Below are 18,459 nucleotides of genomic sequence, written 5' to 3'. Positions count from 1 at the left end.
TTACTGTAGTGTTGGAATTTTTAGACTTAGTGACTGCATTAGTCTGTAAGTTCCAACACCACAGTAAGAATTAAAAGCCTTTAAAATGGCAGTCAAACCAGAAGAGATTAACCAAATATACTGAAAGCAGTATGCTCTTTCTCTGTGTTGTCCCTGTAGCAGCGTCCCCAGTGAAAAATTATTCTGATGTGCTGGATTAATCTATGATAATAAATGTAAACACCTTCATGCAGATAGGGAAACTTTTGTTTTTGAAAAGTAATTTGTCTTTGCTAAAATTCAATTACAGAACAAATATACAGTGTGAGTCTGTGAGATTCAATTAATTTTGATAAGCTGTATCAACATTAAGTTTACACTTATTCAAATTTAAAATATGTGTGTGTGTCACAGGAAAATATCACATACCTAAATGACGTGGAAAACAGCACCTTTAATTTTTTCACTTTCACACAGCACAAAAAATAGAAACAACAGAACACAGCAGTCACTTATTTCTTCTTCATCCTCAGCAACCACTCATTTCTTCATCCTAAACACAGCATAGTCACACGTTCATAATCTTTCTCATAGTGACACACACATTCACATCCTCCCCACATTCAAACAGGCACACATAGGCATTCTGCACACTCACTCACAACTTTCTTCCTTACTGGTGAGAAAACTTCACAGAGGATAGGCAGAAAATAACCATTTTGAAACAAATTCATTTTTGGTTATATTTAATTATTAATGTACTATATATTTACAAAAAAATAATTATAAACATAACTACACACAGAGTTCTGAATGGTAACACTGGTAGGTGAGATGTGGAATGTGTGCTGGTGGTGGTGGTGGTGGAGGTGGTAGTGTTGGTGATGGAGGTGGTGATGCCCAGCCCCTGAGACACAGGTAGGAAGGAGGGAGGAAGGACACACCCACCTCACCACCCACCCACACCTGCTGCAATGGATGACAAAATGTGGTCAGTGTAACAATTTACAGAGTAACAAGTCTTGACGAGATATTAGTACTCAGCTTCAAAAGGAGCAATTTCTTCCTAAGCAAGTGAATGGAGATTTCTGTTCACTTCATGAAGAAAAAAAAAAAAAAAAAAAAAAAAAAAAAAAGCAACACTATCCAAATACTTGTTACAGTGATTTAAAGACCATCATTTGTACTATTCCACAGATGTTCACAAGACTTGAAGCTGATGACACACTGAGAGATTATCTAGAGCAACTTGCAGTAACTGACAACAACAGGATGATTTACCACACCAGATCCTCAGTTTTGCTGGATCCAGGTTAGGTCGGTCTCCTTTTCTAACACAAACAATCACTGAATAAATAAAAGACTCCATGGTGATAGCTAGACACTGTTGTGAACTGAGTATGTAGAGAAAATGCATACTGCCACTCATGACAAAATGACACTTCATGTAATGATGATTTCCAGACAAACATACACAATGTGGGAAGACTGACAGTCCCACTTGATGCATTGGCTGTCTGGGGGCCGCAGCCTGGCCCAGCACATGGACACAGCTGATGCACTGACTGACGGCTAGCCACTGAGCACCGTGAGGACTGTCTGACTAGGTTAAAAATTGAGTGTTCACAAGTCACCAAGATTTTAACAATTAAGGTTCACTGAGTTTGCTAGAGTTCAACAATTATTGTTTTCAAGAATTAGCTAAGATCAACAATTGAAACAGTTCATTTAACAACACAGACTTGCTAGGTTAGCTGGACTTGAATTGCTGTAGTTCACAGGTTCTATCTACATTTTTCAGTTTTTCTGTAAGCTACACTGAGATGAGATAGAAAAAATACTCAGAAGCAGGCAATTGGAAAGGGGAACAGGAGGTCAAGGAGGGAGTGAAATGGGCAGTGATGGGGTACTTTGAATCACCTATGCAATTGAAACGTCTATCTTTACACAAAAACTATGAACTCTTGTAACCTTCTTCAACTGAAATGTAAAACCTGAATGACATTCTGTTCTGGCCTTTGTCATGTGTCAATCCAGGTTTTGGTCCATCCACTTCAACCATCATATTTGAAACCACTGTACAGCGGCAGTATGGTGCCTCTTTACTGCCATGTGCTATTGTTATCTAACACACAAAGCTGCCTTGAGTAACATTTGCTGCTAATACAAATATGATAAAATCCTTTTATGGCACTGAATGTTTTATCTGTTGAATCAATAGTGCTGACAAGAGAATCTCAGCTGCTTTTATGTTTGTAAATGGAAGAAATATTCTTATTTGTGAGTTGAACACAACACATGGCATTTGAAGGTAGCTGGTGACACAACTAGTATTTATATGATAATGCATGGACACAATGACTTCACCTGAAACTGCACTAGTGAGCCAAGTACAGGCAGAGCACAGTCATGCAGAAGTTATAGACATCAATCAGCCTGGCAAGTCTGCTTTCGCTGCTTTACAAAACTGAGCAAAAAACTGCATCACCCTTTCCTAATGAAAACCACAGAGAATGAGCTTCATATAGACCACAAGAGTCACAGTTATGATTGTGAAAAAAATTCTGAGAGGAGATATGTAGTTCAGAATCTGTTCTTTCCTGTAATGCTGAGGACATGGGGGCTACATTCTATAAAACACATTTATAATAGCCCTGAACCAAACTTGTGGAACTCATTTCTAGCCAATAGTTACATTATATGATATCATGAACTTTCATGCAAATCACAGTAATAGTAAGTGGGAGCCATTCTTTCATAAGGATCTGTTTCCATTTCATGAACACAACACAAAGATTATTTGGTACAATGAGGAAAAACACACGAGTAACAGTAACTGGCTATGATGGTTCAGGACACTGCTTCTATGCCCGGCTTGTGTGTGCACTGCCGAGGACACATCTGAGAATGTACTGGGATAAAGGCGCACGCTGTTGATGCTCAGCTGACGTGGCAAAGAGTGATGATTCCTTGCTGCTGATGAACTATGTCAATGTTGAAAGAATATCTGGCAACATCTTCTGAAACACTGCTCATCACTGGCCACTCTTAGTATGGAGTAAAATATAAACAGAAAAGATATATATATATATATATATATATATATATATATATATATATATATATATATATATATATATATATATATATATATATATATGCCTCCTTTGGTACTTGAATGGAATTAGTAACATTTCATGACACTAAATTGTTTGTAAATTGAAGAAAAACTTTACATAAATATGTATTTCTGAAAGACTCTCTGGCAAGGGTCAAAGTCTCCCACAATGTGCTGCACCTTAGCACTTTTTTTTTGGTGTAATTTGCAATCATATCGCATAATAAATACATAATTAGGTATATGACAAAATTCTATGTAAAAATATGTAGTATGATATTTACAGCTGAATGCATGAGGCATGATTATTACAATCCTTATTACAAATAGCTGATGATGAATCACTGTTAGTTGATACAATACCTTATCAATTCTATATATTTCTGACATCTGATGAAGTTCACAGCTATAATCATAAATAAAAACCTTCACAACACAAGCCTATTATCCTATTCTCTTTTTCTCTCTGCAATCAGTCACTAAATTTGAAGGTCTTTATTCTTGAGCTGTTTCAGCCTCCCTCTTCCCCTCTCTCCTTATGAATCAATAAGGCAATCAAGGGTCCTCTTAAGGGCCATCGACGGACTAAAACACCAAAGACACACAGCTGAGCAAGGATGACCGACACTGACCACTGACGCTTTCAACACTATAATGTGAGAATCGTCCTCTTTCTCTCCCTCTAATATTCCTTTTAAATACACCTCTTACAACTGTTACACCAATTATTACTGTATTAGAGAATTACAAAAAATCGCAAGCTGCTCCTGCCACCACTCACACACACACATACAGATAACACCAACAGACATCACAGGGCTTGGTCATGAAGTGCCGCCAACCAACCATTTCTCCTTTCTCCGAATTGCTGCCAAGTCACAGAATACGGCTAAATTTTACCATGTCTCTATAAAGGGCACTCCTTGCACTCCACGGCACCTATGGAAAATGCAACCAAACATCCACATCAATTTGGTTCATCACCAACCACAACTTGTCCATAGAGTGACAGTGTCCACTCATCCTGCACAGTGCTGAGACTATCTGTGGTGCAGCCTGGAGGTGTGTCCCTGGGGGAGGGGAGTGGCTGGCCCAGGGGAAGGTGGTGGTGGTTGTGGTGGTTGGCTAGGCTGTGGGCCTCCCTCAGGCTGCTGCTGGTGCTATCTCTTTTCAAACACGACTGGCTTGAACTCCCCCACAACGCTGAGTGTCCTGCCCCCCAAGGCTGCTGTGCCGTCCCGGCCGATGAACAGCTGCAGGCCTGATGCTGTGGATGGAAAGAGGTCATGACTAATAGCGGTCAGTGTTCTTACAAAGACAAAAAGAAAGCCCTTCAAGTACAGTGTTTCCATGGCTATGTAATGTGGAGCCGAGAGGAGGAAGGGCACTGTCTTATCTTATCTATCTTATAATCATATACTAAGAGGGCATTTCCTGACTTCTTAGATCTCTTAAAAATGTATGATTTGGCAGGAAAAAAAATTCATCTATAAGAATTATTATCTGGTTTATCAATATCCAATATATATAATATGTACTGATGTATCTTTAATATTTCCCTTCATCTCATATCCAATCTTGTTTTACTTTAAAAAAAAAATGAGTCAGTAGTACACATTAGGTAATTCCCTGCCTCTCTCCTGCATCCCTTACTTTCAGCAGAGTCATCAGGCTTCAGAGACTCAATATTGGTGTCCTCAAAGAGTTTATCAATGATGTCATTCGCATCTATCCTGGTGGCATCGACACGAGACTCCTTGTTGGCCTCCCCTTGTGTTGTGCTGATGCTTGGTGCCTTGCTCCTCCCAGCTGCTGTGCGTTCCAGAGATCCTCCTCCCTCACTCAGCCCACCAGACCCTGCACTGCTGTTCCTGTTGAGTGTGGCAGTGAGCAGTGAACACAAGAGATTCATGGACAGTGTCAAGGCTGTGCATAAACTTTTGGAAATGATGGTGACTATGAGCAAGGATTTAGGATCCTTTGGGGATGTGACCAGTATAAATGAAAGTGTAATACTGTGTTGATGTGAAAAGAGCTTGTTTTTTTGTGCTGAGAGCTTTTTTTAATGTTAGCTTTAAATACGAGTACACTGTATTAGGTTACATTGTATGGGTTACAATAATGATCTTGTCCCTGGTATACCTCAATGATGTGATGATGATCTTAGCTCCAAGGTCTGAAGGGAGAAATACAGAGACATACACATGAATACTATCCACCAAGGTCCAAAGAGAGGGACATAGATGCATATATGTTAATATTATCTAATCAAAATTCAGTTGTGTAAAAAAATTGGAAGACATATCTTATCTGACCCAATAAAAAGACACACTAGATAATGCCACCAGAATAATTTACATACACTACTATAATGTACATACTGATGAAGAAGTCAGATGAAGAAGTCAGAGATTTCGTTTGACTCACTTGTTAAAAAGGAAAAACCAGAAAGTCAAAGGGGCATTGGCACTCAATAAATTTTGTGACAGGTTTAATGCAACATCTTTAGATGGTTTGGTGACATGGAGAGATAGAAACAAATTAAGATGACAAGGATATACACAAAGGTGGTGCAAATGTAGTGGATGTGAGAGGTAGACATCCTATAAAGTGGGTGGACAGTGAACTGTGATACTTGAGAAAATGAAGGGATGGTAAGTTCAAGAATAGTGTTTAAGCAGGAATAAAACAAAATACTTCTGTTGTACCTTTCAGGGTGTTCCAAGGAAAGGATGTCATAGTAGATTAGATTAGATTATTAGTAACAAGTTTTGCTTCATCATGGAAGAAAAATATAACATCTCAGCCTCCATTACCTGATACAAGGTTGATAACTGAAGTGTAGGTCAGAGTGGAGCAGCAGCAAGAACAAAGCACTTATAAAAAAAGTCAGGATGGAAAAGCAGAAATAAACAGTAATGACTACTTGGTAGTGTAGTAATGCAGAAAAATAAGGAAAGAGAAGGGGCTGCCCAAAATGGATTAATAAAGGGAAAGAAATAATAAGCAAAAAAAGCCATTAAGAAAATGAAGAAGAAAAAATAGCAAGAAACTCTAAATTTGTCCCAAACTATGCAAGCAAGCTGCTAACCTTGCATTCTTTAATGAGTCTGTGGCAGGGCCATGCAAGTTAGAGGTATCATTGCAGGCATTCAAGGCAGCAGAGATGGCATACTGCAGTTCCTCTACAGTCAATGGGAATGACTTATTTGAATCCTCCCCACTTGATATTGAGCCCCCGCGCGTGGTGCTGGAGGAGGACAGAGACCCCAGAGAGCGTGTTGAGCCCCCCAGCAGTCTGTAGAGATCAGGCGTACGCAGCAGGTTGCCTTTGGGTGGGCAAGGTGGTGGGGTGCTGACACAGGATGGGCAATCAGGGTTAAGCAGGTGAAAGCGTGCTGTGGGTTTAGCAGAATGAGGCACAAGACCCTTTGGACGATCGGTGTACCCAGGGTGCAGGTAGGGTGAGTCTGGAGCATTATTGGTGTAGACAGTGAAGGTGGGAGGCTGGGAGGCAGGATGGATGCATTCTGGGGACCACACGGTGAATGTTGGCACCCGTTGTCTGCTCCATACAACACCATAAAAAAAAAAAAAAAAAAAAAAAAGAAAAGAGAGAGAGAGAGAGAGAGAAAAATTAAATATAAAAAAAAGGCAGATAAAATAACTTATCATGCAAAATACTAAAAGAGCCAGAATGTTAATGGAAGCTGTGGATCTGAACACTACATGTGTTCCAGATGAATGCAACACTGGGGTCTTATATATATATATATATATATATATATATATATATATATATATATATATATATATATATATATATATATATATATATATATATATATATATATATATATATATATATATATATATATATATATATATATATATATATATATATATATATATATATATATATATATATATATATATATACATACAAGGGAATACCATAAACATGTCATGCAAAATACCAAAAGGCCAAGAATGTTAATGCAAGATGAAGGCTGACCATTTCATGCAACACAGGGATCAACAAAGGTCATGCATGAAGCCACTACTCCACCTCACCTCATGTGGCCGGACACCTCAGACTGGGAGTTGATGGAGGCATAACCAGAGGCATGGGAGCCGTGTGAGGTGTTGGAGGAGTTTCTGGAATGTCCTGGAACCTCCCCTGCCAATCCAGCATCACCCTCCTCCCCTTCCCCAAACACTTCTGCAAAATGTATATCTTTGTCTTCTGTGGCAGTGGCAGAAGGGTTTTGGTGAAAGGCCATCAAGAAATTGTCTCAATCCCACTAAAATAATAACAGTAATGTTGGAATAACTAAAATCAAAATGCATTAATAAATACCACATTACAAGTGCTGGAGAGAAAATTATCTCATTGAGGAAAAAAAAAAAAAGAAAAAAAAAAAAAAGAGAGAGGGAGAGAAAAGGAAAAAATCATTAATAGTTCACTGTACAAATATAGAAGAGAGCATAAGTATTACAAAAAACAACACTGATGAGTCTACCATGAATTCTACTTCTTAAAAGGTTACTGTGGAAATGTGGAGAAAAAGATGCTCACCACAAAATCAACATTTAGGAACTTACCATGAACCTTTTTCTTGAGGGAGTCATAGCCGGATGATGTGAGTGAGGCAAGGGAGCCTGAGGTGGGTCTTCCGGCAGGCTCCTCCTCCCCTGAAGCCTCCACGGACGGCTGGTAGCGAGTGCCTCTCAAAGGCTGCCTGTAAGTGTTACGGCGTGTCACCTCCGGGGGTGTGTCGAGGTTGAGGGTGAGTGTGATGAAGAGTGTTGTGCTATTGCGTCTCATTTTTTTGTAAATGACTGGCGTTGGCCTAAGGGTGGAAAGCAAGTGTTGAGTGGTTTTCTAACTGTTCATGTGAGAGCTGTGTTGACCTAAGGGATGGACACATGCATGCAGGGTAAGCAAGGCATAAGACTTCTACTTTGCAGCAACAAAGAAGGGTTATTTCTTTACTATCTGCACAAAAATTTTGTCTACTTTGTATAGAAAGCTTAAGCCTTCTTTTCTTTTACGACAAAAAAGAAAAGTTTTTTCGATTTGCAAGTGAAACTAAGAAAGAAGGAATATTTAATATTAATATTAATATTTAATATTAATAATTTAATATAAGAAGACACATCTGGTTTAGTATAGTACATGAGAAGACGATAATAAGCTGTGTGGATGTTACTTGCTTAAGTATTGAGCAAACAAAGCACGTGAATATGTACATAATATACAGGTAAGCTACAAAGCCCACTACAATTACATACATCACAAGACTAAACAAGGATGGAAAAAAATTCAATCAAACATTATATATCTGCATATCCTCAGGATGAAAGCCAATATATATCTGCATATCCTCAGGATGAAAGCCAAAGATAAGAACATCCCATGTGTTTTATTTATCCATGTTGATACTAGCAGGACCCGTGAAACTTTCATGGTCCACAACTGAATGGGCAAAATCAAACTTAGAAATTTTTATTACTGTAATAAATTCAATATAAAAGATATGGAACAAGTATGTTAGATCAGAAATGTGAACTGAGTTAATGTAGTAGAGAAATATGCAAAAGTACAGTGGCAACTTTCACCATTTTAGCATATTTCTTGACTGGCTTAGTAGGGCTTATTGAGTGACTGGCTTAGTGGTCAATTGGCTTTGTAGGGTTTAGTGTGACTGGCTTAGTGGCTTATTGGTCAACTGGCTTTGTAGGGCTTACTGGGTGACTGGCTTAGTGGCTTATTGGTCAATTGACTTTGTAGGGCTTACTGGGTGACTGGCTTAGTGGCTTATTGGTCAATTGGCTTTGTAGGGCTTACTGGGTGACTGGCTTAGTGGCTTATTGGTCAATTGGCTTTGTAGGGCTTACTGGGTGACTGGCTTAGTGGCTTATTGGTCAATTGGCTTTGTAGGGCTTACTGGGTGACTGGCTTAGTGGCTTATTGGTCAATTGGCTTTGTAGGGCTTATTGGGTGACTGGCTTAGTGGCTTATTGGTCAATTGGCTTTGTAGGGTTTATTGTGTGACTGGCTTAATGGCTTACTAGGTTGTTAGCCACTAACTAAGTCAGTTTGCCAATAAGCCAGTAACCACTAAGCCAGTCACCCAATAAGCCACTAAGCCAGTCAGCAATAAGCTACTAAGCCAGTCAGAAAATGAGCCACTAAGGCAGTCACCCAATAAGCCCTACTAAACCAACTGACCAATAAGCCACTCAGGAGAAGAAGAAGAAAGAGGAGGAGGAGGAGGAGGAGGAGGAGGAGGAGGAGGAGGAGGAGGAGGAGGAGGAGGAGGAGGAGGAGGAGGAGGAGGAGAAGGAGGAGGAGGAGGAGGACTAATAACATGAAAGCAGGAAACAAATGAACACCCTCAGTAAAGCCATGAGGTCCTCTAGGAACCAATAGGTTAACATTGGATCTGAATCTCACGGGCCAACGTGTAGCCCGTAGGTTACCATTTGTGAAAGTGCAACGTTGTACTAATGGAAGGGCAAGACAAATTATAATATGATATAGAAACGAGGTAAAACTAGAGGTAGGTTTCTATATAAAAATAAGCATTTTCTATATTTACAACATACATACAAGCAGGAAGAAAGCTAGAAGTAAAAGCAAATTTTTCTACAAAATATATACAAGCCACTAAGAAACTAGAAAACAAGCTGCTTCTGTACATGATAAAACAAAGAAAATGTGTTCATCATCTGCATAGTAATATCATATACATACGTACATATTCTGTATAAACAGAAGGAAAGAAGGCAATTCATGCTTATCTACTCTTTGAAAATCTGAGGCATAGACAAAAATGGTATGTATTAATAGAGAATGAATTAATTGTATGGTGAAAGAATAAGAAACATATGCAATTTGAAGAAAAAAAGAAAAGAAAAACAATAAAACAAGCTAGAGTACAAAGAACAAAGAACAGGATATTACATGACATTATACAAAAAAAACACATGCAGAGAATGAACAGCAAGGAAATCAGAGGAATGACCCACTACAGATAAGAGAGCACAAACACAAAACTACAGAAAAGCTACAGTAATTACACTGCCAGCAAAGCTCCTTTTCTTGTCACAGTTGTCAGTCACAGTAATCAGTCAAGTCTGTTAGTCACTCACTCCTATTCCTGTTTATCCTGTCATAATCCAGTCATAATCCTGTCTCTGTAACTTTCATGCTTCTTTTCCTACTCTTGCTGTTCCTTCCACAATCTCTAAGTCAATCAGTCAATCAGTCAGTCAGTCAATCTGTCTCTTCCTCCTGTCTCAATCTTCACATCAGCTGTTTTATGGCTGTGAATCAATTCATAAATTCTTTAACCATTTTCTTCTCATCCATTCTTTCTTTATTGCTTCTCCCATAATTCCTGCTCTTCATGATATGGACTCTTTCTCCTCTCTAAGTCAATATGTCAATTTCAACACTATGAGTATACTAATCCCTCTTTTTATCAACACTATTACAAACACAAAGGGGTTAGTTAGATTTCCCTCTGATAACTTCACCACCACCAGCACCACCAGTGAGGGAGGAGGGTAGCCACATGCCTCTATCAACATGTTATCTGACAAGTAGTGGCCTGGTGGAATGTGAGGGGGACTTACTGTAACCCTGACTGAGTATTACCACCTGCACCATCTGTCTCCCTCTGTTTGGTGGGTCCTGTTACCTCTTACTTAATGCTTTCTGCCTGTCTCTCTGTCCATTACCTCATACTAAATGCTCTCTAGTTTCTGTTACATTTTACATAAGGTTCTCTGTCTACTACTTCTTACTTCATGGTCTTTGTTACTCTCTCTGTCCTTTCCCATAAATGGTTTCTCTTTTTATATCTCTGCCTCTCAATTCTTGCTACTTCTTACTTATTAGATCTGTCTCTGTCTATTGTCTTAATGTTCTCTGTTCCCTTCTCTCTTTCAACTGGTTCTTGTCACTTCTCACTTGACTATTGCTCTCTGTCTTTCTGTCTGTAGTTCTTATTGCAGTACCTCTTATTTCATAGCCTTTGTCTGTCTTTATCCATTTGTTTTTGTTGTCTTGTATTTATTATGGTCTCTGTCTCTGTTTCTCTGTATGTTTTTCTTTTTACTTATCCAGTGTTCTACAGGTGTCAGGAAGTGTCTGCTTTTTTTCTCTGCATCTACTTCCATGAATTTATATAAGTGGATATACTAAGTACTAAGTCTGTTTGTTTGTTTCTCTTATCTTGGATTCTAGTGTGTGTAAGTGATGATTAAGTTTTATGTGCTTCTCTCTCTCTCTCTCTCTCTCTCTCTCTCTCTCTCTCTCTCTCTCTCTCTCTCTCTCTCTCTCTCTCTCTCTCTCTCTCTCTCTCTTTCATCCCTGTATAATCTGACACCTCTTCACTCTGCACAAAAGGCTGGCATGATGTCACTCACTTCTAAACATGAGACCATAACCTTGCTTCTTTTGAGCCCAAATTTTATGCACCTTGAAAAAAAATTAGGTGTAAAATGGAGTACTTGAGCCACAAAGTAGGTGTTGCATAGAGAGCATTGTCAGGGCAGTTACTTTAAGTCTCTCTCTCTCTCTCTCTCTCTCTCTCTCTCTCTCTCTCTCTCTCTCTCTCTCTCTCTCTCTCTCTCTCTCTTTCCTGCTCAAACCACCAAAACTTCTTATCTAAGTCTTCTAGTTTTCTTCTATTAACCACAAGAATCTTTCAAACCAATAATTTCCCTTACATATATACCTTCTTTTAAATTCTTCCTTTGCATTATCTTCTGTAAACACTCAAGCTTCAAAATATTTATGTAGTATATAAGATTCCTCTTGACCATTACACACTTTCTTCTAACCCTTTAACTTCACCCTGCTTCATCCTGTTCTTGGCCCAACCCTAATAACTCTACTGTCTTACTTCAAAGTCTTCTTTTCTTTCCCTTCAAACCTCATCAAAACACTCATATATTCTCCCCCATTCCTTGTCCTCTCTGTCACCCTTTTCACTTCAACACACCCTCTTCTACTTCACTTTCATCCTGACCATACATTTAGATCCCATACAAATCCTACTAGAATCTCTTCATAATGTTCTTCTCCTTATCCTAAACTTAAAATTCTCTCTTCTACTTTACCCTTATCAAGAACAAACCTTTTGAACCCTGCCACAACACCCTCATCCACTACTCCTCCTCTCTGCTCTTCTCCCTATACTCCTTCCACTGTGCTATCCTCTCTCTCCCACTGGCAGTTAGGGTAGAGCAGTGTAATCAAGTGGCTTAGAAAGACTGTAGAGGTCTATAGCTGTTTGTTATTCTCTGTAATATAATCCTTAACCTCCTCCTCCTCTTCTGTCTCCTCTGCCTGGTACATTTCCACCTCTTCCCCCTTGTTTATGTCCTCCCATCAGTTAGTGTAGAGCAGTGTAAACAAGTGGTTTAGGAAGAATGTAAAGGTGTTTGTAATTCTCTGTCATATAATTCTTCACCTTCTCCTCCTCCTCCTATGCCTGCCTGCTGTATCTCCACCTCCTTCCCTTCATCCTCCTCCCAGCAGTTAGTATAGAGAAGTGTAATCAAATGGTTTTAGGAAGAATGAAAAGGTGTAATTCTATGTAATGTATCATAAACCTTTACCTCCTCCTATGCTTCCTCTGCCTGTTCCATTTCCACCTCTTCCCTCTCATCCATGCCCTTCCCTCACTCCTCCTCCCAGATACTCACGCCTTGAAGCAGGGGTCCCCAGACAGGAGCGTCATCTCAACCGTCACCTTCAGCATAGAGTTGTGCAGACGTGTCTTTGAGTCGTATGCCTCCAGAAGGTACCGCTGGGACCCGCCCGAGCCGGCAAACTCTGCCAGGTTGACGTCTGCATACCCGAGTTTCTGGAATGCCTTGCCACCCCGCATCTCCTGAAGAAGAGACAGAAAAAGGAATGGTTTATATATTGAAAATTTATAGTTTACTTTTTACTTATTTGTTTCTTAATCTTTTGATATCATTAATTAGGTATGTTTGTGTGTGCTTATTTGCAAGAGAGAGAGAGAGAGAGAGAGAGAGAGAGAGAGAGAGAGAGAGAGAGAGAGAGAGAGAGAGAGAGAGAGAGAGGGGGGGTGGGTGGGGGGAGGGGAGTCTGACATGTGATCACTAACAGGCTACAGTTACACATAAATACACATGTCCTAATGACTAAATTGACTGAGAACAGGGAGAGAGAGATAGAGAGAGAGAGAGAGAGAGAGAGAGAGAGAGAGAGAGAGAGAGAGAGAGAGAGAGAGAGAGAGAGAGAGAGAGAGAGAGAGAGAGAGAGAGAGAGAGAGAGAGAGAGAGAGAGGATAACTGTAAGGGAAGAAAGACAATGAAGTTAGAGAGAAAGGAACATGATAGGAGAGAGGCAGAAGAGGAAGAGGAGGAAGGAATGGAGAGGATTGTGAAGAGAAAGAATGAAGGGAGGAGCAATAAAGAAAGAAAGAGAGAGTGAGAAGAAAGTGATTAAGAACTTTACAAACAGATCCACAGCCATAAAACAGAGAGAGAGAGAGAGAGAGAGAGAGAGAGAGAGAGAGAGAGAGAGAGAGAGAGAGAGAGAGAGAGAGGAGAGAGACAGAGAGAGAGAGAGAGAGAGAGAGAGAGAGAGAGAGAGAGAGAGAGAGAGAGAGAGAGAGAGAGAGAGAGAGAGAGAGAGAGAAAAATGATAGCAATAGTAGTAGTAGTAGTAGTAGTAGTAGTAGTAGTAGTAGTAGTAGTAGTAGTAGTAGTAACAATACTCATAACAATAGCAACAAGTGGAAGAAGAAATGGAGGCATGAATATCTCCTTCTCTCCTTACTTCTCCTCCTCCTCCTCCTCCTCCTCTTTCTCTTCAGCTCCACTTGTTCTAGGAGGAGGAAGGAGACACCCGTGAGAAAAATTTTCCTTTATTCTTGCCTCCTTCTGTCTTTCGTCGTCGTCCCCGTCCCCCATCTCTCTCTCTCTCTCTCTCTCTCTCTCTCTCTCTCTCTCTCTCTCTCTCTCTCTCTCTTTCACTTATCATTTTCTAGCACTTCTTGTTTATTTTCTTTGTATTTCATTGTTTGAGGAGGAGGAGGAGGAGGAAGAGGAAGAGGAAGAGGAGGAGGAGGAGGAGGAGGAGGAGGAGGAGGAGGAGGAGGAGGAGGAGGAGGAGGAGGAGGAGGTGGTGGTGGTGGTAAAACTAAAGAGAGAGAGAGAGAGAGAGAGAGAGAGAGAGAGAGAGAGAGAGAGAGAGAGAGAGAGAGAGAGAGAGAGAGAGAGAGAGAGAGAGAGAGAGAGTGCTAGGGGGAAGTGTGTGTGTGTGTGTGTGTGTGTGTGTGTGTGTGTGTGTGTGTGTGTGTGTGTGTGTGTGTGTGTGTGTGTGTGTGTGTGTGTGATGGAGGGGATGCTGTGATGACGGAGGAGGAGGAGGAGGAGGAGGAGGAGGAGGAGATTATAAAACAGGAAGATGCAGGAAGAGGAGGAGAGATCTGGAGGAGGGAATAAAAGTAATAAAAAAAAAAAAGGAGGAAAGAGGATGAAATTCGGTGAGAAGGAAAGAAAAAGAAAGGAAAGAAAAAAGGAACAAAGGAGAACACAACTTTATGCCCTGTAGAAACCCTTTTGACCTGTAGAAACCCCTTGTGACCTGCAGAAATCCTTATGACCTGTAGAAACCCCTTGTGACCTGTAAAAACCCTTTATGACCTGTACAAACCCCTTATGACCTTTAGAAACCCCTTGTGACCTGTAGAAAACCCAAGACCTGTAGAAACCCCTTACAGCCTGTAGAAACCCCTTATGATCTGTAGAAACCCATTATGACCTGTATAAACCCCTTTGTGACCTGTAGACCCATAGTGACCTGCAAAACCACACTCTAGTCCACCTTAATGGTCTGCAGAAGCGCCGTGACTCACCTGCCTGACGGAGACGCGACACATGCACGAGTCCAGCTCCCCTGTGGATGCGTTGGCAGTCATCTTACAGGTGAAGGTGAAGCGGCTGTCCCATCTCACTGCATGATCTGCCACCATCATTCTGCAACACAGGTACACACATCAGCACAGGTAGGTTGACATATTTTATTGATCACGAAAAGTATGATGACTAAATAAAACATAAGGGGGTTTAAATTAGGTTATGGTCCATATACTAAAGTCATCAGAATAATATTTATATAGATGATTCGATAAAACAGAACGTAAGTAACCCACGTGAACACGGTGGGTAGATAGATTTTTACTAACAAAAAAAAAAAAAAAAAGGAAAGACTAAATAAAACGTAAAGAATGTAAATTAGGTTATGGTTAATATTATAAAGTTATCAGAACAACATTTTACAATAATAGATAATTCGATAAAACAGAAGTAAATAACAAGACTAGCGAAAAAAACAAGTACTACACATGGGTACACGTAGAATGTTTACTGGCGACTACTGCAATACACCTATTATATTTCATAACATGAGGAGAGGAAGTAAAATAAATAAATAAATAAATGAATTGATAAATGAATAAACACACAAAAAAGTCAAACTGTAAGTGGTCCACACAATATCAAATTAGATAAATCTTATTATTATTATTATTACAGATTTTTGTTGCCCTTGGCCGGTGTCCTTCCTATATAAAAGAAAAAAAAACACCATGATTACGATACTATTTATACAACACTAAAATATGATTCAAGGTTAAGACAGTTTATGAGTAATACCTCCACTAAAAATGTTCCCCCATCTCATTAAATCATGGTGTCTTGTAAAAGTTTCTCTTACGGAGCGCAAACACATACACGTGCACACAGGTGAACATGTAGACACAGATGGCTTAGAGCAGGTGATGGCAATGAGAAGTGTGCGTGAACTGGAAGAAAGACTGGAGAAACGGAGAAGCAGAAGCAGAACCACATGACTACCTCAGACCCTGTAACTAAATAAATACTACGGTCATTTACGTTAATAGAAGTACCGTATACACACACACACACACACACACACACACACAGGTAAGTACACTGAGCTGATATCTCTCTCTCTCTCTCTCTCTCTCTCTCTCTCTGGTCTCCCATTTTTTTTTTTTTGCACGATTTTTTTTTTAATTGACCAATCTCTGATACATAAATATAAAAAGAGTGAAAAATAAATAAATCACAAGAAAAAGCCGGATAGAAGAAGGGGTGACAGCGACAAGAAGTACACAGCAACTGAGGGAAAGACAGGATATGATAAGTGAAGTTACCCAGACCGGACTGTATTCTGAAACACTTACACGCTGCGCCCCACTACATTGAAAAGGCTCCCGTCTAATTGAAATGACACGAGTTTTTTTTAAGGTGTTTTAAGGCTCTAGTGACTGATTAGCAAGATTTCTACAATATCAACAGATGAAACACTCTTGTCAACAGATGAAACACTCTTGAGAACCCTGACTCTTCATCTGTGTGACCTTTGAAAATAGGCGTGGTGAAAGAGCGAATCGTCTCTAAATACTGGCCAGGACAAAGGCAGGACCATGTGATTGTAGCTAAGGACATGTGCACTGCAGCCCTAGGATACAATTAGGTACACACCACCTTGAGGTATTACACAACTGGTTATGTATGTGGTGGTGGTGGTGGTGATGGTGGTGGTGGTGAAGCAGGTGGGTGAAGGCTAAGTGAGGGTGATTGCGAGGTATGTGGAGGTGATGGCCACGTCCGCAGGCCCACGTGGTGCCGTGCCTTCCTTCCATCCATCTATCAGTTCTTTCATCCATCCATCCATCTATCCATCCATGCATCCCTCTATCTTTCTTCCATCCACCCATCCTTTCTTTTGTCTATCCATGCACCCATTTACCCTTTCTTCCGTCCATCTATACATCCATCTTTCCTTTCCACCATCCACCCGTGCATCCCTCTATCCTTTCTTCCATAAATCCTTTCCTTAACTCCTCCCCCTTCCCTTCACTGTCTCCTTTTATCCTTATCTACATCTCTTCTTCATCTATCTGTTTTTCTTTTACTTCCTCCTCCCTTCTTCCTTTCCTCTCTTTCTTCCCTCCATCTCTTGCTAATCCCCTTCATCCCTCCCTCAATCTCTCGCTTCCTCCTTCTCTCCACTTCTCTTTCCCTTCTTCCATTCATTCATCCCTTCCTCATACCATCCCTTCCTCCTTTCCCCCATCCCTTCCCTTTCCTCCCCCTCCCCAGCATCCTTCCTCAACCCACGCCTCTTCCTCCTCTTCTCCCTCTTCCTCTTCCTCACCAACCGTCACCACAATGTTACTGAGTGAGGAGTTGCCACCATCATCACTGTGAGTATCATTATCACCACCGCTACCAATATTTGAATACAATAGAGTGAGAAAATAAATGGAGATACAAAGAACAATGTAGAAAGTTGTGAAGATGATGGACGATTCATCTTAGCGTGAATACATACTAAGATTAATAAGAAAATGAAAGAAAATAAGAAGTCTAAGGAAAGAATAAAAAAAATATCAAGGAAAAATTAAGGTAAAATGAAAGAAATAAGAAAATATGACAAGAACAAATTAAAACGAAAGGATAGAACAATAAGAAGAAAAGGAAAAAAAGAGTAAGCAAATACTGAACAAAGATACAAGATGCAATAATATGATAACTGAGGAAGAAGAGGGGAAGGAGATTAATATATTTCTCTCTCTCTCTCTCTCTCTCTCTCTCTCTCTCTCTCTCTCTCTCTCTCTCTCTCTCTCTCTCTCCTGCACCCTTACCATCCGTACCATAATCCTGCTCTCCTCTCTCCTTCTCCCCTCTTCCTCTCACCTCTCCCCCTCTCCCTCCCATCACCTTGACCCCCTCCCCTCCCCTCCCTTCGTTGACACTCATTTAGGCAGTAAAACACTTATTCAAAGGACCAATATCCTGTACCCCAACCCCCCCAACTCCCTCTCACCTCTCACCCCCTCACTCAACCCCTCTCCCCCCCACTCACCTTCCACTGTTACTTGGTATGGGAGAGAGGGAGAGAAGGAAGTGTTGAGAAGGTGATAGGGAAGTGGAGGAAGAGGAAGAGGAGAAAGAGGTGTTGGATGGAGGTGGTGATGGTGGTGATGGTGATAGTGGGGTTTGTGGTGGTGATAGTGAAAGTAGTTACCTAGTTATGTAGTTGCTTAGTGTATGTAGGTGGTGATGTTGTTGTTGTTGTTGTTGTTGTTGTTGTTGTTGTTGTTTTTGATGTTGCTGGCGGTGGTGAATGGTGATAATATTAGTGGTGTTGAAATTGGCCAGTGATGTATTGATGGTGATGCCTTGATGATAGTGATGGCAGTGGAAGTGATGGTGGTGATGCTGCTGGTGGTGAATAGTGATGAATGGTGATGACAGTTGTGATGATACTAGTTTGT

The 18,459-nt window shown here is 40.4% G+C and overlaps 1 protein-coding gene across 6 annotated transcripts in view; it reads right to left on the bottom strand.

The window, feature by feature from the left end:
* Positions 1 to 708: 708 nt before the first annotated feature.
* The window catches only part of LOC135114971 (early estrogen-induced gene 1 protein-like), a 76,591-nt gene continuing 58,840 nt past the window's right edge, over positions 709 to 18,459 (bottom strand). For 2 of the 6 annotated variants that reach the window (XM_064031301.1, XM_064031302.1), the window contains exons 3-9: positions 15,007 to 15,127; positions 12,821 to 13,008; positions 7,703 to 7,950; positions 7,172 to 7,319; positions 6,189 to 6,662; positions 4,751 to 4,968; positions 709 to 4,364 (exon numbers count right to left, since the gene is read on the bottom strand). In XM_064031301.1, the coding sequence (XP_063887371.1) occupies positions 4,258 to 4,364; positions 4,751 to 4,968; positions 6,189 to 6,662; positions 7,172 to 7,319; positions 7,703 to 7,950; positions 12,821 to 13,008; positions 15,007 to 15,127 (1,504 nt within the window). In that variant the 3' untranslated portion in view covers positions 709 to 4,257. The remainder of the gene's footprint in view (positions 4,365 to 4,750; positions 4,969 to 6,188; positions 6,663 to 7,171; positions 7,320 to 7,702; positions 7,951 to 12,820; positions 13,009 to 15,006; positions 15,128 to 18,459) is intronic. The other 4 variants (XM_064031304.1, XM_064031303.1, XM_064031305.1 and 1 more) reach the window with 4 other exon arrangements.

The sequence above is a fragment of the Scylla paramamosain genome, chromosome 28 (genome assembly GCF_035594125.1).
Source record: "Scylla paramamosain isolate STU-SP2022 chromosome 28, ASM3559412v1, whole genome shotgun sequence".
Classification (NCBI taxonomy): Eukaryota; Metazoa; Arthropoda; class Malacostraca; order Decapoda; family Portunidae; genus Scylla; species Scylla paramamosain.
The sequence above is the reverse complement of the archived record's forward strand: the minus strand, read 5'-3'. Positions and strand labels throughout refer to the sequence as shown.